Source organism: Cyprinus carpio, chromosome B11 (genome assembly GCF_018340385.1).
Source record: "Cyprinus carpio isolate SPL01 chromosome B11, ASM1834038v1, whole genome shotgun sequence".
Taxonomy (NCBI): domain Eukaryota; kingdom Metazoa; phylum Chordata; class Actinopteri; order Cypriniformes; family Cyprinidae; genus Cyprinus; species Cyprinus carpio.
In genome coordinates this window covers 225047-253039 of record NC_056607.1, presented here as the reverse complement: position 1 = coordinate 253039, position 27993 = coordinate 225047, and the positions used below count along the sequence as shown (strand labels likewise).

The following is a 27993-nucleotide window of genomic DNA, read 5'->3' as shown; positions in this document are numbered from 1 at the left end:
GAACTGAAGTTCATCTGAAAGGTTGTTCAATGTGTGATATGTGTTTAATGAAATTATTGATTTATGCATTTGATTTGGAGTTATTTTCCATTCCTTTATACCGACACTGATCCTTGAATGTTAGTTCGGATTTATTATAGTTTTAAAGAATCATCCAGCACATCATGATTAATTCTAAATATTCTTCTGCCATCATCTCATATTGTGAACCCTCCTCATAAGTTTTTAAGTCTACTTTATGCTCCATACTTCTGTACTTCTTTTGTTACATCGGAAAAGCAAGTCTGAGGTGTTTGTGTAAATGCTAGTCAGACGTTTATCCTGAATTATGCATGGCTTTTTTGTACAAGAAAAGCACCCTGAATCTATTGTTGACCACTTATTATCAATGTGTAGACTTGGGTAGGTCTGGTAATTGTCTCTTTCTGTTCTCAGGGGTCAATATGGAAGGCTAGGAGTTTCTCGGAGTGCTGGTTGTTGAGGGTTCGGAGGTCAGGCAGACGTAGCAGGAGTTTGGGGAAGAGTGAGCTGTCCTCTGGCCTTCGTCGAGTGATGAGCGCGCGAAGAGCCCCGATCAAATCCTCCTGGAGCTGCTCTACGGCCCCCACATCTGAGATACCTGAACGATCTGATAGAGAGCAAAATAATGAGGAAACGTTTAGGGGACGTAAATCATCACAGCTCTGTTTCAAACTCTAGTAAGCTGCCTCGCTGTCTGTCAACACAATCAGCTACCTCAGACAACTATCTAAACATACTTCAAATATTGCTTGCATATGGTAATTCTCTCAATTACTGGGAATCCAAGGTACCTGCAGAAACTAGCACCACAGCCATGAAGAGGGCCATCTCATCGGCCTCCAGACCCATGTTCCCCAGCTTCTCACTGAACTCAAACATGGCGTCCAGAAGGCCACACATGCCTAGCACTCGCAGGGATGCCAGTGGGTAGGTCTGACCATTCAGGAATGTTACGGTACGCTCCTTGGCATCAAACAGTGAGCAGAACCTCACCATTAGAACCTGCAATGAACCAAAGTAAGGGTTCGAAAAACAACATTAAATTAACTGTTCAAGATTTGACAATAACTCTTAAAGGCATTCTTCATTAATATAGAAGCACTGGACATATTTTGCTTTCAGACTTTAATTACTGAGTAATAGAAAAACAAATCTTGTAATGATATTGGTCTAGAGTCTTGCACAGTCTGTAAATATTCCTCCATAACACCATTTGTATGTAAAACTTAAAACTGCTTGGGAAATTCAAATCTTTTTAATTATTCAATTGAACCAACTTACAGAACTGGTCTGAACTGAATTGTTCTTTGCTCAGGGTTGCATAAACAGTGATATGCTCTTATATACAAAAAAAAATGATATACGGCAGAAGGTCGAAGGACCGTGTGATAATACACCTTTTTTTATTCATTATAAGTCTGTCTGAATTCTTTCGAAATAATCTATCACTAAAACCTGTCTTCTTGTGATAGAGACCCCATACAGCATATGTGTCAAACATTAACCTGGAGGGCCACTGTCCTGCAAATTATAGCTCCAACCATCTCCAAAACACCTGCCTGGAAGTTTCTAGTAATCCTGAAGACCCTGATCAGCTGGTTCAGGTGTGTATATTTAGGTTTGGAGCTAAACTCTGCAGGACAGTGGCTCTCCAGGCACTGAATTTGACACCCCTGCCATATAAAGTCATGGAGGAAACATTAAGCATATGCGTCTAGTCTAGGACAGTCTGATCAGAACTGATTTGAGGAAAGACATTGATGCTTCTCACCTGAAAGGTTCCTGCCTTCAGCAGCATGACCTGATCGTGTTGACTCAGGGCCTGAAACCCTGGAATGCTCTTGGCAAATTCAACCACTTCTTTAACAGCTGGAGTGAAGCACTGGGAAAAACTCTCCCAAACCTGTTGACTGGAGTGACTGGCTGGGGAGACGGGGCATGCATTGAGAGGACATGCCTAGAGAAACACAGAAAGAAACCATTTTTTCTCATAAATAATGGTTTAAATTAAGACCTGCAACAAATCATATGCCATCAAAAGAAGGAAAAAAAACCTACCAGAACTTTAGCACCAGGGCTCAGTCTCCAAGGACAAGATGTTTGAGTGGAATAATTGCTGTGCTTCAGTGGATAGCTTTGAGAAGGTGTAGTTTCATGGTTGGGACTTGAGGACTGTGGGAAGTTATAGTGACCGTTGTCCATAACTTGGGTTTTTGGTTTGTTGTCGTGGTTGGTGACCGGGCATCTGGATCGGGGTAGACAGCTTGTTGAGGAATGGATGGAATGTTCTTGGGGTGAGATGCTTGGCTGAGAGTGAGACTGGCTATAGCTGGACTCTTGTATTGGATTATGACGGAAGGAAGATGGATTGTTGTTATTGTTGTTGTTTTCATTATTAATCTTTACTAACAACTTTTCCCCGTTCACAAAGATATTGCGATAGGCTTGCGAGATAGCACCAATGGCCTCTTCTGACTGGCCATCTTCAGGGCTGGAAGGAGTGTCAGTGGGTGTAGTACAGGTGATGTCCATGGAAGCTGATTCGTTAAGGCTGTTCATGTAACTCTGCATTTCGTCCAGTAGGCGTTGTTTCTCGCGCTTTGGGATGCGTCCAAATCTCACAGCTGGAAGAAATGGGAGTATAAATGTTACTATATAGAATGGTGATATACAAAGGTGTACAATACAAATGTTTCTATTGTGTTGCAGCTTTACAATAATTCAGTGTGGTATGAGAGGCTGTGCTGTATTGTGAATACAGTAACGGCTAAAAGGAATTGTTACACGTGCGGTGGAGTAGTTTTATTGACAATAGCAAACCGCTGATTGCCTTACTGGTTTATAAAATGGCCATTAAAAATACAAATTATTCATTAAAAACTTCCTGTAGCCCAAACAGGGGGCAGTTGTGGCCTATTGGTTAGAGAGTCAGACTTGTAACACAAAAGGTTGTGGGTTAATCGAATCAACTAGTTGGGGGAGTGAAAGTACAGTGCTCTCTTCCAGCCTCAATATCTACGACTGAGGTGCCCTTGATCAAAGCACCTAACCCCCAATTGTGTCTGCACAGACACAAAATTATGGGCTGCATGTGGATGGTGTGCAGTGCTGGACATCAGTGCTGATGACGAAGATGATGTCACATAGACAGGGATGTTTAAAAGGGAAGCAAACCTTTGGCCAAAGGTTAACAGTTGTCCTCGATGGATGCTGTGCAATGGCAAACAGCACACAGTACCGAGAGGTTCTTGTTTTAGTTTACTACCTTACATTTACACATTTGGTAGATGGTTTTACTATATTTAGAACAGCAGGGTCGCTGTATTGACAAGAGACATAAAATAAGATGGCATCACAGTGACCATCAAGCTTTCATATTAGGTTACGGCTCATATGCAAAGCTTCTGTTCTACCTCCATCCAATCTCCCCCTACTCTACCTCGCAGAGCTATTTATAGATCCTACTACTGTATAATACACCTCCCCCATCCTTCTGTTCCTCTCTCTCTCGCTGTGTCTCTATACCGTTGGGAAGTGGGTTAGTGGGTCACCCGGAGCAGAGGTGATGTCACTGAGGGAATGAGTGATGGAGTAAATGACAGCAGGTGAAATAGATACTGTCATGAGTTAAAGGTTTAGCAGGTTAGGGGTGTAAAGAGCAGAGAGGAGAAGGTATTAGAATGCTTAAATGGTGAAATGTTGTATGGCAGAGGAGCATGATATGATAAACTGGACTGATAAGGAGCAAGAAAGTGTTGAGCAATGGGAGGTGCCTTCAGCAAGAAAGATTAGGTTAAAACTGCTAAGATAAGCACTAATGCAAAACTAGGTCTTTTGGTCTGTAATATAACAATCATTTGAGGGCTTTTTGTGTTTAGAGGTGTCATATAGCACCATCACGTGAAGGCATGGAGCAGTGTAAGAGGAGACCTCAAGGTTTCAGGTGATAAGTGCAATAAACAAATAGCATTTATCATTTAGTAAGGGACATACAGCATTATTCATATATTCATAATCTTTCAAATTAATTGGAAATCAGTGTGAGTGAGTGGGGAGTGAGGGAGGAAAGGTAGGGTAAGTTCATGTTGTGTTGTTGTATGATGGTGCATATCACTTTACTTTCCCGCTTTTTAGGTCACCTAAATATGTACACTAGCCCCAGAAAATATGATTTATTACCAGCCCAGTTTACAAAGCTCCCCAGAGGCAACAATGTCCTGTATGGGCAAAGTGTGCTAGAGGACAAATCAAAAAGATATTTTAGAATGTTTATTAACTGCATTCAGCTGAAATAAAGGGCTCTTAGCTTCTGGGTTACATCTACAAAAGTACTTTATTAAATCCCAGCTAGCATTTGGATCTTAATTAATCCTGCAGTACAGCAAACGAAGACCTGGAAACACATTAAACTGCAGTATACTAGGTGCTCAGGCCATTTGTGTCCCCAATTCCCCAAATTAAGCTGATTTGCTGCATTTTTGCTACAGTGAGTGATGACTTGTGGGATTTCGGAGAGCCCACACTAATAAATCAGTGGTGAAAGGAAACTGTCAGAACAGGTTGTAAGCTATAGGTGCAAACAGTACAGAACAGATGGTGGATGTAGGGTTGAGGAAATATAAAGGGTTGAGTGATGAATTTTTAGATTGTGGTTGTGTGGTTGGGTAAATTTAGTGGTATTTTGCAGGCAAGAAAGGTTCATTGTCTGTTGCCAATAGTGTAGCAATACATGAAATATCACTTTCTGTCGGTTAACATATCATATTTGTGTAATGAACTTGAACCGGGCACAAAATCTGCTTAGCAAAATTATTTGCCCTCTCTTGAAACTCCAGATTTGCAGATTCTGACTGAAAAGATCACAGGATTTTCAAAGCGAAACACTGCATTATGAAGTTGCTGATTTATACGGAGCATTTTTATCATGTTGCTGAGCAGTTGCAGGGGTGTTGCATGTGGATGTTAAGTGGGTTCTTACTGGCTTAAGGCCAACCAGTCCAATTTTGGTATGATTGCTTAGTAAAGTGCAGTTACTAGGGTGTACTGGGAGGTTACTAGGACATTGCTAGGTGGTTGTTTAACAACAGCATTCCTAACAATGTTTACCAATAGAGATACTTATTTTTCACTCTAGGTATTTGTGGAAATAATGTTGTTTTACCTAGAATGATCTATTTTGTATTTTGTTCATAACTGTATTTTTAATTTTGTTTATTTCTCTGGACATGCCGACAGAGAGGCACTTCTTAAATCGACAGTGCTGACAGCGGTTGCGGTTCATCCTCATGATCAGACAGCTTTCATTCTTCACACACATCTTATAATGGATGTTCTGCTGGATGCTGCGGCGGAAGAAACCCTGAGGATAACACAAGATCAGAGTGAATGTGTGTGTTTCTGTAGGTGTGTGTGGTGTTTGTAGTTTGTGTGTATGTGAATGGTGCCTTCAGTTTCAAAGCTGACACTAAACACATCAGTTATGCATTTTGAGGGTATTTTATGAGCAAGCAGTGTGCATTTGAGTGTGTATGTGTGTCCTTACCTTGCATCCCTCACATGCATGGACACCATAGTGAAATCCTGATGCAATATCCCCACATACTTTGCAAAGCAACACCATGCCTCCTGTTTCTGGTAACACAATTTGTCAACAGTAAGTTAGCAGTGGACGATGGTCACCGAATTTGAGACAAAATCAAAAATGACTCTGATAATACTCACTGGTAAAGGTACCCGTGAACATACTTGGTCGCCTGCCGACTACTGGGTGAGAGTAGGTGTTTTGCCCTGATGATGTTACAGTCGGTGTAATGGGGTTGACAGTGGTAGCACTGCTTACTTCTGGAAATTGGAAAACCAGTTTGTTGCCCCCTGTTGAACTGAAATTGCTTCCAGTTGGATGTTTTTTAAGGGCACCAAGCTCAGTGAAAGAGACCTCCTCCGGGGATGAGGGTTGAGAGGCTGGAGATTGGGATTGGTATCCACTGGATGGGCTTCCTGGACTGGGGCTGGCGCTTCCAGTTGAGCCTGCATAGAGGATCACTCCTCCAGCTGCGTGTGAAGGAATAGGAGGGAAAACAAAGAATATTACATTAAGGGAAGTTGGTCTTATTTATATCTAGCTCTGTCGTGAAACTCCAGATGGTGCAGACTGATACATCCTTAATGCAATCTGCCAGTAATGAAATTGTTCACTACATGTACAACCAGATGTGGTACATCAGTGGTATCTGGTGATTTTGGTTGCTAATGATTTTGATTGTTTGATTTTTTGTTTGTTTTAAGCTCGCTCCTCAGAAACCCTCCACCTCCCTCAGCTCCACCTGTCTAGATCTGCTATGGGTAATTGTATGTATGCGGTTTACACAGCATAGCTACATACTCACAGCAACTAGTCTGCATATGCATTGCCAATAACAAGTTTATGTAATTATGTAACTTTGGTGGACTTAAATTGAAAAATGTTGTGCATTGATGTCTTTTCGCGGTTGAAATAAAATACGTTATGATGTTCATTCGTGTTTATTTTATGCTCTTAGTAAATATGAAAAGACGATCTGTTCACATGCCGCTTGAACTGAGGCAATACAGTGATGTCACGACACATTAAAGAGCCACAAAATGGTATTTATTGTTTAAATGTCTTAAAAAAAAAACAAAAAAAAAAAACAAAGACAAAATTTGAAAGCTGAGACCTTGTTTCATACCAGAATAACCTGCTCTGTCTGTCAGCATGTTTTCAGTTTCCTCTTTGCTCCGCAATGTATTTTTTACTGTGTGAGAACATGATGTGTAGTGTGAGAGTGGCATGGCTTGTCGGACATAGAAACAGTAACTAAGGAGGGCAGGTTTTTACGAAGGGTCAGTTGCTCTGTTGGGGCTACAGCAACATCAGCAGTGTAGCAGATCTAGTATGTCAATACCAAATACACATTGTCATATCTATTAACATACATATCTCTAATATCTTTCTAATTTATAGCCCAAGCAAAATCAGCAGAATTGGGACGCATTAACTTACGGTTCTCTTCATATCTCCTACACCTTACACGTGTTTATTAAGTATTTTGACTAATTTCAACTTACAAATTTTGCATGTTTAAATTCATTCTACAGAATTCCTCATATATGTCATTTATTTGAGCCCCCACCACCCCCTATACCAATAGGATGTTTAAATAAGCTTCCAGGCCACTCATTTCTATGTAAACTCGGAAATGTCTCACATGTTTGAATCCTCTACTGCTCCCTGTCTGTCAGCTCATTTTTCTCCATGAATCACATGTTTCAAAGCGCGCCAGTGGAAGGCTCAAACGTGAGAAATGAGTCAGGATGAGCCAGACTGACTCACACGTGCAAGTGCAACGTTGGGGTATCGGATTTATTTTAGGGAGTCGGTTCAATTCAGTTCAGTGATTCGATCCGTTTGAGTTGCGTCTCCAAAACGTGCTCCAAAATGAAATGCATGCTGAATTTCACAAGTGTTTGTTCAATTCCTTATTTTTTTTTATGTTCTGAATTACCTTTTATATTTTAGCTTTTTTAATCGTCCTTTTTTGTCAGCACAGTGTTGCCACCATTCTAACGCGTTTTCCTTTCGTCAGAAAGTCGTGTTATCTCCATCGTGTAGGTGCAGTTGAAAAGTTCGTTCCTAGTTCAAATGATTAGGCTATTCTTATTAACCTTCCCGAGTCACCCCCACTTTCTTACTTTTCCAGAAAGATTGGTCTTCTTCAAATCCTTAAAACTCATGCGTCATTTAAAAAAAAAAAAAAAAAAAAAAAAAAAAAAAAAACCTATGTAATTATGGCAACTATGTAATCTTTTGAAGATTTTTTTTGATGATTAAGCCCTTTGTATTGCATTTTATTTCTGTATTTATTTATTTTTCTTACTACTATTAAACTACTATTTTTTATACTATTTGGACTTCTTGAATTGTATTAAGATTTTTCTTACTGTTGTATACTTGGTATTTTGTATGTTCTTTCAAGAATTAAAATAAAATAAATAAATAAATAAATTTCCCAAGTCAGTTAAACCGAATCTTTATAAAGAACCGACTCCAAAGAACAATTTGTTTGCGAATCGTAAACACGGATCTGAGAACTCCCACGCGCGCTGCGCTCCTCCAGAGCTGCCAGCCACCTGACCGCCGACTCACATGCTCTCCTGACATAGTGAACGCCCCAAAACACGAGCCCCTTTCCGCAGTCCCGTGTCTAGAACAGCCGCAGTACGAGAGAGAGAGAGGGAGAAAAAAAGTCACAAACTGCCAGCCTGCTGCTCACGTTTGAAGAGGGCTTAAAAACAGTAACCAATGCCATATTTATGCGCGCGTGTTTATAATACTCGAGTCACCGGAAACTGCAGTGCATGCATGAACGTGCACGGTCACGTTTACTCGACATACGAGCTTGTTTTTTAAAAAACCCAACACATTTCACCTCATCTCACTTGTTTATATTATACTAAACCTTTGCTTTAGTGTGTCTCACGTGCACATGGGTAATGAATTTCAGTGGTTTTCGTCTGTATTTGCAGCTGTCATGAGGGAAAACAAACCCCCCACTGAAAAGCAATCATGATAACAGGACAGATGTAGACATGGATACTATGTATTCATTTGATATGCACCTTCATTTTAGTATAATCACTTTGTGAATGGATTTAAATCACAATAGTGAAGTTCTACATTACTATCTATGTTTAGTAGCCTATGTTGTATTGCAAGGGTTCTCAACTCGTAACGCTTTTTTGGCTAAAGGTTGCAGGTTGCCTTCCAGTGGCTTTGCTAGAAAATTACTGGCAGGTGAGTTTGATCAAGGTTGATGCTAAACTCTGCAGGAAAGTGCACCCCGATGGCCAGAGTTGAGAACCCCTGCTGTATTGTATTGTATTCTGCTGTAATAAGGACTATAATACTAGGCTATATGGTATTTTGTATCAACTAGAATACTCAGGCTTGCTTGCCCTAAAAGCAAATGCCAATGCTGCTTGCGTTGTGTTATTTATATAACCTATTATTTGAGAGAGCTAATTATATAATTATAGCAAATTATAGAAAAATCATAAACATTAAATAATTTCCAAAATTAGTCTGACTGAACTATATTTTAAACCATAAATGGACATTAAAGTTCACCCCACCCCCTCTTCAAAAAAAAAAAAAAAAAAAAAAATTTTTAGTTCCAAACCTGTATGATTTTATTTTAATACTGTGGAATATCAATTACAGTATTTTGATATTTTGAGAAATGTTTCTTGCCTATAAAGGAAGTAAATTGTAACAAAAAGTACTAATACATAGAATATATTCTTTTGTGTGAAAAAAGAGAGAATGTTATACAGTTAGAAACAACATGGGGGTGATTGTGACAGATTTTTCATTTTCGGGTGAACTATCCCTTTAAGTAAATTCCATTTTCACTGGTTTTGGCAGGTGAGCTTTCTCAGTTGGGAGGCTTTGATTTCTCGTTTCAAGGTTTGTTCATAGAGCTAGATGCCCTCAGACATGTGCTGCTGCTCTGAAAAGTAGGTCAATGTTGCTATATCTTCTAGGAGCCAACACACATGTACCATATAACTTATGCAACTATTACTATTATCATTTACTTTGTAATATAGTTCATTTATTTTTAACAACATCCCTTAAAAGAATAAACAAGTGTGCATAATGCAATTAAGAATTAAGGGACACTAGCAGATGTTGTACTGGGACAATGTGCATGTGTGTTCAAATATGTGAGTGACACTTGTTACAGCTTGAGCTTTCTGTTTGGCAAACAGTTTTCTTTCAGAAATTGCTAGTAAATATTCAAATAATTACAAGTAACATGAGTTAAACAGAGATCATGCAGGCAGAGAAGAAAGATCTGAGCTCAGATCTGTGCCTCTTTGACTCTGACCCAGTGACCAGCCTCCCTCCCTTCAGAGGCTGGATGAGACACGGGCTGCCGGAACAAAAACACAAGCGAGGAGGGGGTGTGCCTGGGAAATCACGCGTGGCACGTGGAGCTCCGCGTTGATCCTCGTGACGGTGAAAGTGAAAGTCTGTCTGTATGAATAATACCACTGTGCCTGACAACATAATGCCTGATGACATGCAAAACATGCAGATGGCAAATGGAGTGCTTTCTAAGAAATCCCCAGCACCAGATTCACACACACACAAAAAAAAAAAACACATACTGGATATGACATGGCCAACACAGCTAGCTATGTGTTTCCAGAGATGCTAATATTTAAATGATTTAAATGTTATAACATAGGCCTACTGATGGTTGAACTTTTCAGCAAATTCTAGCCTGTGATAACATACAAGAAATTCCTATGTATCATTATTATACTTGCTGCCAGAGCTGATTATTTTAGCTTATTAAGTTGGATACTTTACATTCAGACTTATTAAAAATACAAATATCTAAGAGCACTTTTATGACTTTTTTTGTAATAATAAATAATTTAAGATTAGCCATCTAAAAAAACATGTTATTGCCTCCTAAGGAATGCCATGTGATGATAGTGAACAAAACAGTGGTTTATTGCCTGCTGTGCCATTAATGTTGACTGTTTCCTTATCTCCTCACATGTTCATGAGCAGTTATTGACACACTTTGAGCACGTGTTGGAGTGAATGTACAGAGAATGACAGTCAGGCATCGGCGCACAAGCGTGACTTGGTTAATAAATCACAGTAACCTGGTCGAAAACGAAAACCTTACAGTAGCCAGGGTTGGGCTTGGATTTTACCCACCCCCACAGCTGCTGGGGACGGGTGTTAACGCACTAAAGAAACGGAAAAGAATAAGGCTACATAGCTTTCTCTTTTACGACTGCAAATTGATTTTAACAACAAGTCGCTGGGTTGGAGGTCACGCCTTGAAACAATTCACGATTAATTTATGAGGATGATGCGTCATGATGTACAAGTCTACTGGGAAGAGCGCGTGAGCAGAGCGAGCTGCACGTGAGTTTGTTTACGTGCAACGCGAGACCGGAAACATTTGCCAAAACATTGTAGTCCGTTCGCGATATAGCCAAAAAATAAAAATAAAATAATAAAAAAACCCAACCAAACAAACAAACAAAATTACCATTCATTGCAGTGTGCAGATGCTAAAAAGCATTGTGTGTAATATGATAAACATGTCAAAGTATAATGTAATTTAATTACAAATCTTGACAGTACATGTATTTATTTTATATCCAAATTCAGTACCAATATATTCGTGCCACCATTTTCTAAAGTTAAACAAGATATTAAAATAAATGACAAAGTTGGCTCAAATACGTAAACGGGTGAAAAAAACATTACTATTATCCGTGCAAATAATTGAGCTGCATTCATGCGTGTTTTGAGCTCACCTGGACTGCCGTCCATGGCGTCTGTTCCTGGTGTTGATGAAGGAAATGCAGGTATCGGAGTAGAGTCTCTAATTTTCAGCGTGTTTCAAACTCCGTCCACACAGGTAAGAACTTCAAGAAGACTGTTAGGCAATGTCTCGAGAAAGAAGCGACACTGTAATGCCAGATGTCCTTCAGGAAAGCAGGGCAATGTGCCGTCCTCACTCTTTGAAAGATGTCCTTAAAGACTGTATCGCGTGCATTACAGTAGCGCTTTTCTTCAAAACAATCAGAGCCAGTGCACTGGGCATCCTTCTCCAAGGCAGAGCTGTGTAACTAGTTTGAGACATGCACAAGCCTCACACGTTTTCAGGTGTCTTAAAATGTGACTGAGCTTTTTCCCCGCTAGTTTCCCCTCCTTTCTTTGCCCTTTAAATTGTTTGTGTTTTTGTATGGCAAGAACTGTGTTCACACGCCCTCTTTCTTTCCTTCCCAGTCACGCTACTGTAGTAGAGCTGCTCTTCCTCCTGTTGCCTCCTCTCTGCTCTCAGTGGCAGATGACTGCGCGTGGACTCGTTTGCCATAGGAATGCATGCTGCATGCGCGCGCTGCATGTGAGCACTGCCCCACTGACACACATTTTATGCAAATGAGCGCCGTTCTGATGAGGGGGAGGAGAGGCGTGGAGGAAGCACATGTAGAGGAGGAGGAGCGCACCGTGACTGCTGTTTACTTCCTCCACAGCTTTATGTTGCTCCTCTCCACAGTACACTCGACTGATAGGCTTGGAGCCATCGAGGGTGAAAACCACATCAACTGCTCTCAGAGGCATCCTGGGGTCTCACTCTCACGTGTTTGGCCTGGTTTGGATGTAGACCATGTGCCTAAATTAGAGACCCATATTGGAACAACTTGAGAAAAAAAAAAAAAAAAAAAAAATTCTGATGGAGAACCCTAACTAAACATTGATGAAATTCATTTCATCTTCAGTTTCATTTCAAACAAAGCACTATAAGCAAGTTCTATAAGCATGTTACACAATTACTGCCCCTCTGGGAATTTAGTTAACATTGATCTATATACATCTTGCAGTATGCGGTCTTTTATAAAAGTCCAACTTGTGTCTTATACTGTAGTGTGTCATTCGGTCCGATTTCATATTAGGCCTTAGTGTACTTACATCAAAACATTTTAGTTGTTGTGTTCATATTACTGTATTACAAAACACTTCTGATGCTATTAAGGTGGGATATGGGTAAGTTTAGGGACAGGTTTGGTGGTATGGGTAGGTTTAAGGGATGGGTCAACAGTGTAATTATAAATGTATTTACAGAAATTAATTTCAGATTTAATTACATGCAATTATTTTCCAAAATATAAGGACAACGTAATAGCATTTATGTACACAATAAGTGCATTTTACCAAATTATTCATTTAAATGTCAGCACAGTAGTTAAGGCCACTTAATATAAACTTGGACCTGTCATTTTTGGTGCCGTAAATTACAGATTGGATTAAATATAATATAGTGAAGCCATGAAAATCATGTTTGTAACCCTGAGCGAACATTTACTAGGTTTCAGATCATATACACTACTGTACATACTGTACACAGTGCTGTTACACACAGAACAGGCGGATTCATCCTGGCAGAACATTCTATTGTGATACAATACACAACGTGAACTGTACAGCAGACTGTCACACCGAACAATGCTGACATTGTGAATTCATGTGTATGAGAACAGTCTTTGTCATTCTCTGTAACTGACAACCAGGGGCGGACTTAGTGATTTGGGGGCCCTAAGCAAATTCCAGGTATGGGTCGGCAACGCACCAACTATGTGCTCTTTAACTTTTGTAACCCTTATTTTGCTGTCTCTCTCTCTTATAGTTTGTAGTTTATTTACATCTTCACAACTTGTCTATAGTGTAGCTAAATTCAGTAAATATGATGTTGTTTTCATCCCATTCAATTTGTCTAAGGGTTCTGAAGGCCAAGAAAAAAGTAAAATGTAAACTATTACTAAGAGTGCATGGCGGCTTGAGTCAGCGTGCTCAGAAACAAACACACAAGTGAATCATTTTAAGAAAACAACATGAATAAAGGTTAAAGGTTATGTGTATACTTTATTCACTGAGGTGAAAATCTCTGTTGTGAAACAGTAGCTGCATTAATGCCTCGTCATGATTGCCATAATTTCAAGATTACAACATGTGAGGCTCTGTGAGTGTAACTCCTCCAGTTCTACTCCCCTCATTCGCTCCGAGCAGGATTCGAACCGGCTTTCCCAGCACAGAGGCAGAGGCATTAACAAGGATGCTTAAGACCGCAGCCTCTTGCGTCAGTCACTAGTGTGTCTCTTGAGATCAAGGGAGCTCTTAGTCGCATGTGTCACGTGTTGTCATCTAGAAATTACAACATGATGTGAACGCAGCTAGCTGTCATGTGAACGAGTTATATGGTAAGCTATAGCCTGCCTAACTTACTTTGTTTCTTTATGTTAATAATTCAAATGATTTTGCAACAATTACAACAAATTTACAACAAATATAACAATTTAATTAACTAAACATTTTATCGCTTTGTTATTTATAATGAATTATAATCAGTTAGACTGCAGGAACAAGGACAGAAGACAAACACAAACGCCTTTCAAAAAAAGAGAAATGGAACAAAAGGGATGTAACATTTATAATCAGTTAAACTCTCTAGTTTGCACACTGGATCTCTTCTTTACATTGCGTCTACACTTTGTACTTTGTTAAAATGAAAGTATCAGTGAGCGCACAGAGCTCAGCATTGAACGAAAACTCAAGTGTATAGAGCAGCAAATCAGTCCCAACGCATCTGATTGGCCATCACATTAAAAAAAAAAAATAATAATAATAATAAAAAATCAACAGGTATGTCTGTGAGTACATTGCTTAATGCTGCAAAACATGTTGTAAATAGAAACTTCTAAAGTTCATCATAGTGCGAACACAAATATGCACTGGGGCTCACAAAATTCCCTCCATCTAGTTGATCACTTGGAATTGCATTGCACTGTAGTCTGTGGAGCTGTATGAAGTTTGCATATGAAGTGGACACGCTCCCTCAGTCAATAGGGGTCGAGGGTCTGTCCATATTAACTTCCCTTGTCCACTTCACAAAGGGGAACGCACTTTAAAATGGCAGCGGGGATTCCCCCGAAGGTAAGTGCTTGGGTAATTTTCAAGTGTGTGTCTTAAATCAAAGTGGTACATAGCCTGGAACATTTGCCAAATGTGTTTCGTCGATATCAGATGGGACCCATGATTCCCTAGGGCCCTAAGTGACCGCTTACCTTGCTTATTGGTTAAATGGATACTCCACCCCAAAATGAAAATTTTGTCATTAATCACTTACCTCCATGTCATTCCAAACCTGTAAAAGCATCATTCGTCTTCAGAACACAATTTAAGATATTTTGGATGAAAACCGGGAGGCTTGTGACTCAGAGGAGGACACAGAGGAGACAAATTGTTGAATAAAGTTGCTATTTCACTTTTATAACGTTACAGTTGAATCACTGATGACAGATGGACTATTCTGACGATGCTTTTCATACTTTTCTGGACCTTGACACTGTTATTTATTTGGCAGTCTATGGGACAGTCTCAAGCCTCCCGGTTTTCATCTAAAATATCTTAAATTGTGTTCCAAAGATGAACGAATCTTTTACGGGTTTGGAACGACATGGGGGTGAGTGATTAATAAATTTTCATTTTGGGATGGAGTAACCCTTTAAGTCTGCCTTTGTTGACAACTCTCAAACGCTTTTATGATTAATGAACGGAAGTCATTAGATACACGTTTACGAACTGAAATCGTATGAATGACTCTCGTGTTACACAATGTAACACTTTATTAATCCCGGTACATTTCCGAGTACATCAAAAGTAAACAGAATCCAAATTTAATAAACTCTTTTAACTCATATATCATATACCACAACCTGCGTTGTTCTTTACATTTCTTAATGGCCTTTCTTAATGATTACACACTTGTTAAACTGCTGATATCATCTGAATGAAATAAACTCTTCACAAAATACAATGAAAATACTGTATACATAAAACATTAACGTATAATCTGCACTTAGACATCATTAGTCTTGCCTGTAAAGTCAACAATAAACGCCTGAATTGTACAGCACACTAAACAACTTGTGTGTATAAGAACAGTCCTTTTGGCTTTACTATCGCCACCTACTGTCACACGCCTGTATACACCAGGTCTAGGTGGAATAATTCCCATAATTATTTTTTTTTTTTATTTCGTTCTTTATTTTGAACTTGATTTTTGTCCTGAAAATGTAAAACATGACTTGTTTAAGAAAATTTTATAAATTGTATTTCCCTGCAACATTTATAAGTGGGACTTTGAGTCTTGGCCCAGTTCTGTAAATTCAACCACAGTCAGTTTTGTTTTGTTTTTTTAATTCTTCAATTTGAACTCTATTTTGTGCTGAATTTTTTTTAAAGAATTAAAATGCCTTCAACGTTGTGAACTGTATCTTTCAATAAAACTTTTAAGAAGTCATCCATACATCCAACCTATTATCCAAACCTCGTTGTCCTTCTTAGGTTCGTGTGGAGCTGGATCCTAACTCAGCATGTTGAGCCTTAGGTGAGAAAAACCCTGGATAGATGGCCAGTCCATTAAAAGGCTCACACTCACAGAGGGGCTCAAAATCTAACCTTCACAAATTGAGTCTAGAGACCACTTTTTTTTTAAAGCAGTTTACTTTATATCTAAAGTGATTATTCCCGAGGATGCAGCACATCCTGAAATGTATGTACATAATTTAAGCTGGACGCATTATTGTCATGTGCTCACTTTAAACATATCGTAAGTAAACACTGGCTCACCCTGCTCTCCCCTGCTGGTAGATCACAAAAAATGAAATTACAAATGAGAGGTATACACATGTACTGTAGTGTACAAATCTAATAACACTGAGAAATGTTTCTTGAGCATCATGTGACACTGAAGACTGGAGTAATGATGCTGAAAATTCAGCTTTGATCACAGGAATACATTTACAATATATTACAATAGAACATTAAAACTATCATTTACAATATGACTGTTTTTATTTTATTGTTGATCAGATGATCTTGGAAAAGTATAACATGTGACGGTAATTTGTTAACAAACATCATGACTCATTTTCCTAGAACACATAGCCATGTTCTAAAATAGATTTATGCTTGAAAGATTTGACCAGCCTCCTAACTATTGCTAATAAGGCCATGTTTTCCAAGAGTGGATACTGTATAAGTGGACAGGAGACTATAGAGTCTAAAAATAGGTCTGCTGCATACTGGGTTACTGTATGAAGAACCTGAAACAGAAGGAGAGAGGCCAGAGTACAGAACATCACAGAAAGCTTTTAGCAACAAAGGGGAACATTTTCTTTTTCTATATATATTTATACCCTTTCAATCTGTGTAGGATTTAAAGTTGGAATCTTAAAATCATTTAATGATAATCTGGGCCATGTAAAAATCATGCATTTAGTTTTTTATAGCATTCAAAACTAATTTCAAGTTATCAAGAGAAGAAACTATTAAAAGATATTTAATTAGTTAAAACAGAAGTGTTTAAGTGTTTATATAACAAAATACATTTCTAAAAAATAAAAAGAATTTACATTAAAAGCATGGTTTTTTTTTTAAAAAATTAATTTTCAAAAAAAGGAAAGGGATTTTAATTTAATGATTGTTATAAGATTAAAAATTAAATTAAGTGTCATATATATATATATATATATATATATATATATATATATATATATATATAAAAGTTACAAATTAACATTAAAAAGCTTATTGTGGTCCACATGTAAAGACAGATGAAGGATAAACAATTAATCATTGATACTCATAATTTACAAAGGCTATACAAAAGTGCAAGTAATGTGAGTCTTAATGGTTGCTGTTTCAGTCTTCTGAGAACTGGACTGTAATCAGATGAGGGATGTTTTTATTCTGCTCTGCCACCTGCAGGCTTGATCCAACATCTCTGCCATTCTACTCATTCACATTATCTGCATGCATTGCAGTAGCCATATGTATTTACTAATGTTAAAAATAAAGAGCCATGTTAGGCTGGTCTGAACTCTCTATTTTAACTGATTTATTAACTCACTCAACACTGTTTAGCACTGAAGTAGTACTGATCACAGGAAGTGCTACTACTATATTTTTTTATATGTAGACATTTTAATATGTATTTATATGTGTATTTATATATCCAGGCCTCTGTATTTTTGTAAATCTCATAGCTAAAATCATTTAGGTGAGAGCGCTTGATTAAAATCATGCATGATTTCTGGTGACGATGCTCAGTCTTTGAACAAGAGGTGTGGACACAGTTAACCATCCCATGTTTACTCAGCTGATTGTGTTTACTGTCTCTTAGTCATTTCATATTCATTATTGCATTTATATAAATTAAGATTCATCGTCTGAAGATCTTTTTCCCTGTTATTGTTGAATTAGTATTCCCAGTGACTGGGAATACAAATGAATCAAATTATTTAGCTTTGTCGATGTTCATTTTGTTGTTTTGAAATATTTCTTGATGACCATCACACTTACTATCAACAGACTATGAGACAGTGATCCATATATTTGTATATATTTCAATAACTAAAAAAAGAGATAATAACAATAATTAAAACTCAGAAAGTGTATGCATTCTCAAAAATATAACTTGTAATAAGAATCTTAATTTAATCTGGTAACTAATTATCTAACTAATTCTTAATTATCACAATAGCCACATGTTATGTAATTAAGCTGACAAATATTATTTCACAATCGCCTTTGAATAAATAGTGATGTCATAATAACCTGCAAGTCTGCTTTGTCTACTTCTTTCTGACTCTCCTATTTCTACTGCTTTTCTTATCTTTATAACTTTTTTTTAGCCTTATCAGTATTTTTTTTCTCTTTGTTATATAAATAAAGTCATTATTGTGGATTTGGAGTTTTGTTCATGTTCACTGCAGGTAGTTAATTATTATATTACTACTTTTTTATATTTTAACTGAAATTTTAATTGAACATTTTTTTTTATTTTAATTTTTTTAAATATATGTCTTTGCAAAGAACTTGCAGTTGTACTCAGTATATGAACCACACGAGGGCGCCCTTACATCAACAGATAGAATTGGCTGTATTTCAATTAATGCGTTAGAATCTGATTTGAAATGCCACACATGAAGTTGAATTGGAATGACTGGAACAGATTATTCTTTTATTTGTTTAGAAATTGACAGCTGTAACCCAAACACAATCTACTATCAAACTGATCAAATTAATTGTTTTATTGAATTTAATTATGTTTTAATAATAAATTAGCTTTTTCATTTGGGATGAACCCAGTTTAAAAATAATATAACTTCACTATAAATATAATGCGTAGTTGACATCTAGGCTATAATAAATATATGACTACCTCTATAATATTAATATAATATATACGGGTGCATAAATTAGACTATTGTCAATAATGAGGCATCAGCTCGATTAAGCGGGAACGGACAAGCTTTTCAGGGATGATGGCGGCAACTCCAAGATTTCAAATAATTTGAAACCGTCCCAGAGAGATGGCTTTTATTGCTCGACAGGTAAGATAGTCTAGCAATTGTTATGTCTAATGTCAATGCTGCCTTTTGTAATGTTTGCTATTTATTTAAATGGGTCAAAACAACAATGGAAGACAGTTACCTGCCCAAAAGACACCAGGGATATCAGTATCTTTTGTTTTAGGAGAGGGCTGAGTGATGTTGTTAGTAATACAATGATCACCTCAAACAGCACCTCAAACTCCTTTACTACAATTACCAAAACATTGTTCCTCCGCAAGGGACGTGACACCTCAACCGCTAGAGGGCTAAAGACATCTTCAGTACTGCAGCTGAGTTTACTTGTTAAGCCTGCTTTCTGGAACACCTGTGTTATAAGATTTGTATTCTTTGGACAGTGATGCTAGCGATGTGCAGAATGCAACATAGGGGATGTTCATAGCCTACAGAAAATGAGTCTGCATAGGATTAAAAAAAAAAAAGGAGGCATCCAGGGAAGTAAAAGGGTTTTTGTCAGGACATGTTATGATGGGGATGTTGGTAATTACAGCATGAGCGTGGTGTTTGGAAACTCAACATACAGCTCTGCCAACACACACTTGCAAAATACCTTGAGCCTGGAGCATTCAACGCTCTAATTCATACAGACACTCTTATAAACACAAGCACATGTGCACTCACACAGACCAACACATGTAATCAGCATTATTTGCAAATTACATTTAGTCAATGTATATGCAAGCACACCAAAGGCTTGAATTGCCTGTAAAGTTGATGAATGCATTCTAAAAACAGCAGCTATGCAAAAGGCAACATTGTATTTTGTTGAATCATAATTTATAACAATTTATTTGTATCTATCCAAATTTTATTCAGTTATGCAGTTTCTGAAGTAAACATGGTAAATAAATATAACATCTTCACATTTTCAATTTCTGCACCAAGACAATTTTTGTCACAAAAGCAGGAATTAATTTGCTTATCGTGTCTAGCCTAAAGATTGTGGGAATCAGATAAAGCTCTCAGTTCACAGTCCTTCAAAACAGACTCCAGTTTTTGGTTAGGATACTGGCAAATCAAAACACAGAAAATATTAAATATCTCACAGGGGTCATATGACATTGCTAAAAAAAACATTATTTTGTGTATTTGGTGTAATGAAATGTGTTTATGCGGTTTAAGTTTCAAAAAACACATTTTCCATATAATGTACATTATTGTTGCTCTTCTGTGCCCCGCCTTTCTGAAACACGTAAATTTTTACGAAACTCATCGTTCTGAAAAGCGAGGTGTGCTCTGATTGGCCAGCTATTCAGTGCATTGTGATTGGCTGAATGCCTCAAGCATGTGACGGAAATGTTACGTCCCTTAACATACTGTGATGCCGTCTCCTGGAGCGCAGAGACAAAAACAATAAAACCCATTACTAACGAGGCATTTGTTGCATCCAGTGGGGACATAATTACTGATTATAATGACTTATACTGTCTTTTTGTACGTTGCGTTGCATATCGCGCTGCATATCGCGCTGCATTAACATAAAACCATGTCTGCATTTGTGATCGGGGAAACGACAAACAAGCTCTACTCTACAATGCTCAAAACTCGCATTTGAATCATCAGAGGCAAATTCTTTAAATATGTAAACGTACTTACAGGCTGTGAGTCAGAAGCACCAGACTATCCTTGCAAAGTTGAGGAAACAGTCTTCGTCCTCCGTAAAATGCGCTACAAACATCTGAATATTTGGATTGAACTGTTCTGGAACAGTGTTGTAAATACAGCTTAAAAACTGATTTCTAGTCGTGTCCTCTTTTGGAAGGTCCAAACATACCAAATAAAAGATACACCGTCTTTCTTAGCGTGAACATTTGGGCGGCGTTATGCAAATCTTCCCACATCGTGACGTAGACATGTGGGGGCATGTTAGAATTAGCTGTTCCTAGTAAAAAAGTAATATATTTAAAATACATTTATTTCATACTAAGTATAGTTCAAATCTACTAACATATTTACTGACAGATAACTCAAGACTTATATAAAAATTATAATTAAACTTTACTTGGCATATTACTTGTGCACAATGCACTTTTCTTAATATTAAGTCTAAAATGTGTTTTAATATCACTATTGATGAGGATTGTATGATCTTTGAATAATATCAGACTTTAAAAGCAAAATATTTAAAGTGTACCTGAAGTGTACTTGCAATAGTTCCACTTTAGCACAATCAAATATACTAAGTATATCTTTTAAGTATATCTTCTTCTGCACAATTAAAGTGCATTAACTACAAAATTAGTTGTTCCAATTTAGTAGACTTTAAGTATACCAGTTAAGTATACTAAAAGTATAAGTAGGTACTTAAGTAGTTTTAAGTAGGTGTGGTTGACTCTTAATTTTTATAAAGAATATCTCTTTGGATTTGAGACTTTAGTCTTCGCAACTTTACAGATCTTCCTTATGCACCAAGAGCTTGTAACACTCCAAAGAAGAAGAATAAATTGAAATCGCATCATATGACCCCTTTAAGTATTATTTGTTCACACTTTTTCAATTCTTAAAATCCATTATAAGCATTCTTACATGTCACTTCACAATATGACTGTTCTGTATTATGGATGGTTTCCTGACCTCCTGACCTGCTCTTGTTTAAGAAAATGTTTCACTGCAGTTCTGCAGAAGTTTTCTCACTTTGACAAAGGGGATCAATTCATTTTATATATAAACCTATAATTTTAACAATGCTTCAAATGACGTTTTCTCAGAAATAACCTTTTTTCATTGTTGTTAGCATAGCACAGAACATGTTCCAATGACTTATGTTTTAAAGTGTGGCTTGAGTGTCCATATAGCCTCTGTATATAGATGCAAAAGGTAAAACAACAAAAACAACAGTATCTGTATTTTCAGTATTTTCCTGTCCCTCAACAACAACAACAACATCAGTATTTTTTAACTAAATTTGTTACAGATCTGAAGGCCTGAGGCAGTTGTTAATAGACTAATGGATTAGAGGACAGCGTCTCTCTAGTGGTGATTGTAAACTCATGCTCCTGGCAGAAACAGCAGAAATTGTACAATTGTTTCCATATGTGCATCAAACTGCTTTTCCATTATTCAAACTCCTCCTTCTCGTTTTTTTGTTCTCTCTCTCGTTTTCTCTCTCTCTTTTTTATAATAATTTGGAGTTTTAAAAACTTTTATGATGTCTGTCTTAATCAGAACAACCTGGCACATTTTGGCATGGCTACAAACTTATGGTAATTCAATCATTGTGAGGGAGAAAGAGAAAAAGTCTCAAAGTTACAGAGAGAGAGAGAGAGAGAGAGAGAGAGAACAGAGTAAAAACAGAAAGACTGTGGTAACCATCTTTCTCCCGACTGTGAGGCGATTTAAGCAAAAATAGATGTTCCATTACAGATGGGGGAGTGGAAAGTAGTGAAGGCTTAAGTGAGGGAAAATGGCAAGAAAGAAGAAGAAGAAGAAGAAGAAGAAAAAAGAATGACTGCAAAGCAGGCGAGAATCTGACAGTAATGGCAGTTGATGGACCTGAGTTCACAGCAGGTTTATAATGACATCACTGGCTTATTTCAGTTATTTAAGTTTTATTTCATGCCAAACGAGAGTAGTTAAACATGTCACACACACACACACACACACACACAACTTTTTCCTAAATAAACATGCTGAATACTAGATTTAGATTTTCAGAAGAAAATGTGAGTGTTGTTTGTCAACGCAAAACTCAGCCACTGTGATGCCATGGTGTTGTGGGTGGTTACTAGGGTGGTGTTTTTTCATTACTAAAGTGTTCAGAGTGTTGTTTTTAGATGTTGCTAAAGGCTGGAATACATGACTTTTAAAATCTGAAGAGATTTTAAAACCAACCTGGTCTCATAAAAATACGTACCTCTGTGCACTTTTTGTGGAACACCGTTTTTACCTTCGTTACTGCACGTTTCGCCACAGTTTCAAAGAGAAATGTCCAATGAGTGGCGCTAAAACACTGGTTCAATTCGTTAACCCTGGAACGTTTTTTATTACGCTGAAATAGGTACATATTGCTGTGTTTTTATTATGTTGCTTCTGTTACGTATTGTAGCGGTTCAGAATTCAAATATCCGGGGACTGTCACTAAAAGTTAGTGCTCTATCGTGTTGGAAATAGGCCCTACACCAAACCCAACCCTAAACTTACCCGGTAGTGTTAACAAATACAAAACTCATTTTTTGATGCAGCCGTGCCATTTCAACTTCCTTATATGCAGATTTGAACTGTTTTATCAAACTGTGGCATAGGATTTGAACCAGAGGTCCTCGTCTCTCAAGTCCGTCTCCATACTCCGTGAGCTACCGAACAAATCGAACCCTATAGATATGAAGCTGGATATGTGTGATGCTAACATTTAAAAACATCAGTTTTCAAATCTCCCAGCATATTAATATTGTTTTAACATGATATTCTTCAAGTAATTGTGTGAAAATTACACTTTATTAAATTGAAATTCTGTAAATTTGTGTGAAAAGGAATAAAAGGTGTTGGAGTTTTACTGCCTCTAGTGTTCATTTATTTTGGAAACTGCAGTGATATGTACTTATTGGTACGTATTTCTTGCTAAAAAGTGCACCCAGGTACGTTTATGCCATGAGACCAGGTTGTTTAAAATGCTAACAATGCACACTTACCGTCTTTGTAAGTAGTCACAGGGAAAAACAGACCATCATACACTAAGCGACTGAGGATCACACACTTCTGGACTTTAAAGTTGTTCCAATCACAACAAACTCGTTTTTAATATATATATATTTATATATATATATAGTATATATATTATAATATATATATATATATAATATATATATATATATATATATATATATATATATACACATATATATAAAAAAATCAAAACCACAAGTTCCTTCATTACCTATAGAGTTCAATGGAACTAATGACCATAGTTTGCTAACAATGCTTTTGGGAAACACACCACAGCTTGGAGCAGCATTCCTTTCCAGTCTAGTTTGGAGCTGGTTTAATGGTGAAGCTGGTTGACTCAGAAAGTGTTTCAAGCAAAGCTAGTTAAGAACACAGGTTGGGACAAAATATATATTTGTGTCCCCATTTACTACAATAGCAAATAATGCAACAATGCTTAGGTAGGTGGTACGTGTCAAAGTAACATCCACATGGATGGCATTTCTCATATGATGAGAAATGAAAACAAACCAAATTTTGCTGAGACTGGACTATGTTTGACGTGTGCTCAACAAAGCTTAAATTCTGTCTTAAAGGGATACTCTACCCCAAAATGAAAATCTAGTCATTAATCACTTACCCCCATGTCATTCCAAACCCGTAAAAGCTCCATTCGTCTTCGGAACACAATTTAAGATATTTTGGATGAAAACCTGGAGGCTTGTGACTGTTCCATAGACTGCCAAGTAAATAGCAGTGTCAAGGTCCATAAAATGTATGAAAGTCATCGTCAGAATACTCCATCTGCCATGAGACATGACATCTGGGTTATATATGAAGCGACGGGAACACTTCTTGTAAGCAAAGAAGACAAAAATAACGACTTTATTAATGTCGACTATGTGTCTCTCCATATCAGTGTATGCTTTGTATGCCCTTCTGTGTCATCCACGCCACAAGGATGCGCTGTTTCTATGTGTATTTAGCTTTGATTTGAAATAAAATAGTGCATCCTTGTGGCGTGGATGACACAGAAGGGCATACACAGCATACAGTGATATGGAGACCTAAATAACCTTGACACTGTTATTTACTTGGCAGTCTATGGGACAGTCTCAAGCCTACCGGTTTTCATCCAAAATATCTTAAATTGTGTTCTGAAGATGAACAAAGCTTTTACGGGTTTGAAATGACATGGGGTAAGTGAATAATGACAAAATTTTCATTTTGGGATGGAGTATCCCTTTATTCATTGCGGTAAAAAAAAAAAAAAAAAAAAAACACAGGCCCACTCTAATATATATATATATATATATATATATATATATATATGTGTGTGTTAATATATGTGTATATGTTTATTTATATTTTTTGATGATCCACGTCCAATACACAACAGATGCAGGTGAGCAAAATTCAATAAATTGGCAAATTATAAGATCCCACACAAAATACTCTTCCCTAATTTATTTATTTTTTATTTATTTTTTTCAGTGCATATGCAGTTCTGGTCCCGCCTTATTTTAAGGTCCATTTCCATTAACATCTATTAACTACTACTTTTGTCTCATTAAACTCATTATTTGGTGCTTACTAATAGTTAGTAATTTAGTTGTTAAGTTTAGATATGGGGTAGATTAAAAGATCTAAAAATATTGTTATGTAGAATAAGGCATTAATATGTGCTTTATAAGTACTAATAAACAGCTAATATGCTACTAATATGCAAGCTATAAGCAACCATTTAATAGTGAGGAATTGGTTAAAAATAAAGAGCTACCAATATTCTTTCATTCATTCACCAGGAGAAAATCACCTTTAATATCACTATCACACAGTTTGTATTTAATTTTTGTATGTGTAGGCTAAACCTTAATTTTACGCTTATATTTGTGTATGGGACTGTGTGTGAGCAGCACATGGCCTTGTGTCAACATGCATGAAGTAATTAAAGGGTTTGTGTGTGTTTCCATGGCAGTGGAGATGTATAAATGACTTCACATTTGGGCGTCTGCACAATGAATGCACTCTTTCATTGGTTAGGATGTGAGCTTAACTTTATAACCCAAAACTAAAAACTCTCTCTCTCTTCCTCTCTCTCTGTCCATTTCAATCTCATTTTCCCCTCTTTTTCTTGCCAGGTCTCTTTAAATGCAGCACAGTGTGTTCAGAGTGTGTGTGTGTTTTTTTTTTGGACTTTTGAGTATGAAACACATTAGCGTTTACTTTCTGCTTAACATCTTTGTCTGTGTCTGCTCGAGTGTTGTTGTTGGTGTGTGTGTGTGTGTGTGTGTGTGCATGTTTTGTTTGTCTGTGTCAGCTTGAGTTGTTGTTGGTGTGTATGTGTGTGCGTTTGTGTAAAATGATGTTGTTGATTTTTGTGGACTGTATCGTGATCTCATTGCAGACAACTTGCTGTTGATTAAAGCCTACTGTCTCTCTCACACACACACAGACACACACACCCACATACTGTCTCTCTCTCTCTCTCTCTCTCTCTCTCACACACACACACACACACACACACACTTCTCTTTTCTTCCTTCAGCCTGAGGCTCACGGGGCCCCATTTTATGTTCTCTAAAAACTCACTCAACCATACTCTGTTCTTCTCCTAACTTTTTTGTTCTTATGCCATCATATATTTGTTTAACTTATCTGTATGCATTGGATATATTCTTATATTCCATATTTATACCACAAGAATACGCTGATGTGTACAGGAAAGCTTCTATCATGCCTAATTAATTTACTCCTGCAAACTAGCAGGTATATACAGTGGGGTCCGAAGGTTCGAGACTACTTTGAAAATCTGGGATTTTTTTTTTTTTTTTCATTCAAACTTGGAAATGCACAGAATAGTTAAGGTTATAATTAAGTTATGATTGACAAAAAATGTTTGATGTGTCTATACACATGTATTTCACTCATTCTAAGGCTTTTCACACTTGAAATAGTTAACCCTGGGTCAGTCTAAACCCCCAGTAAAAGGGAAACCTGGGTTCTCTTGTGTAATGTTTCAAAACTGCTCATAGTTTACCAAGGGTTAACAATTAATTCTGGGTATTCTTATGCTGTACATTACTAAAACTGTTTACGTCATGTTTTTCCTGAATGGACGTTCTGAACCGTAATGGTAAGAATTAAACTCTTACCAACTCCAGTTGACGCATTTTCAGGCACCATTTGACATTTTCCCCCTCAAACGATGAAACAACTGTTTATACAACACAGTGTTTCTGTAATTGTAAACAGAAGGCATGTGATTGGTTGTTGGTTGCTAAGTACCTAGTCTTAAAGTTGTCATGTCATGAGAAATGATATTATTTGCACATAACTGCCTCCAGAGTAAGTCGTCAAAGAATAGTTCTACATCATCACACCATAGGCCCCACCCACTACATTCTTAAAAATAAAGGTGCTTCATGATGCCATAGAAGAACCTTTTTGTCTAAATGGTTCCATAAATAACCTTTAACATCTGAAGAACCTTTCTGTTTCATAAAAGGTTCTTTGTGGCGAAAGAAGGCTCTTCAGATTATAAAAAGGTAAGAAAAAGATGGTTCTTTAAAGAACCTTTGACTGAATGGTTCTTTGTGGAACCAAAAATGGTTCTTCTATGGCATCGCTTGAAGAACTTTTTGAAGCACCTTTATTTTTAAGAGTGTAGCGATCAGTCATTCAACGGCTGACATCTTACCTACACCGGATGTGAGCATCACCTCATGTCTACAGCATACAGATGCCCATTCAATTTGTGACATAGACCACGAGTCTACTGACTACAGGACAATTGGAAGAGTAAAAGAATATGTGCAAAAACGTATTATATATAATAATTAGAATAGAAATAAATAAATAAAATAAAATAAAATAAAATAAAATAAAATAAAATAAAATAAAATAAAATAAAATAAATAATAATAATAATTAAAAAATGCATGTCATGACCCCTTCAATATTCCAAAACTGCATCAAATTTCTATCATGACAACTCTCTGAAGATTTTAGCTTGGTAATGGATGTGACAATGTTAATGGCTGCATTCGAAACCACATACTTCCATACTATTTAGTAGGCAAAAAGCATTAGACGAAGGAAAAGTTTGCAAGAAATCCCAATATCCACAAAAGAGTGGGCGAGATTAACCTGGATGTAGCACTATTTCCTGTGAGATTCGGACATACGTATACTTAAGTATCGTTCGCATATGGCTACTTACCCACTATATCGTAGGCGAAATGGGTATGTGAGAAGAGTAGTATGTCTGAAACCACAGTATTCATAAAGAGTGTCTAGGTG

The 27993-nt window shown here is 37.2% G+C and overlaps 2 protein-coding genes across 3 annotated transcripts in view; one reads left to right on the top strand and one right to left on the bottom strand.

Moving 5' to 3' along the window:
* Positions 1-27993, top strand: part of LOC109076850 — a 472477-nt gene that overhangs the window by 293307 nt on the left and 151177 nt on the right. The window lies entirely within an intron of this gene.
* Positions 244-12000, bottom strand: nr1d4b (nuclear receptor subfamily 1, group D, member 4b). The gene is made up of 8 exons (XM_042733477.1): positions 11389-12000; positions 5743-6072; positions 5564-5652; positions 5238-5380; positions 2080-2647; positions 1793-1978; positions 813-1023; positions 244-628 (listed from the first exon to the last, which is right to left on the bottom strand). The coding sequence occupies exons 1-8, from the start codon at positions 11402-11404 to the stop codon at positions 432-434; spliced, it is 1740 nt and encodes a 579-aa protein (XP_042589411.1). The 5' UTR covers positions 11405-12000; the 3' UTR covers positions 244-431.

Excerpts from the sequence above, each read along its gene's own strand:
- nr1d4b (XM_042733477.1), bottom strand. Across the intron at positions 5,381-5,563 it reads ATGCATGTGAGGGATGCAAG|GGTTTCTTCCGCCGCAGCAT; the intron begins GTAAGGACACAC and ends TGTTATCCTCAG. Across the intron at positions 2,648-5,237 it reads TCTGTCGGCATGTCCAGAGA|AGCTGTGAGATTTGGACGCA; the intron begins AATAAACAAAAT and ends CCCATTTCTTCC.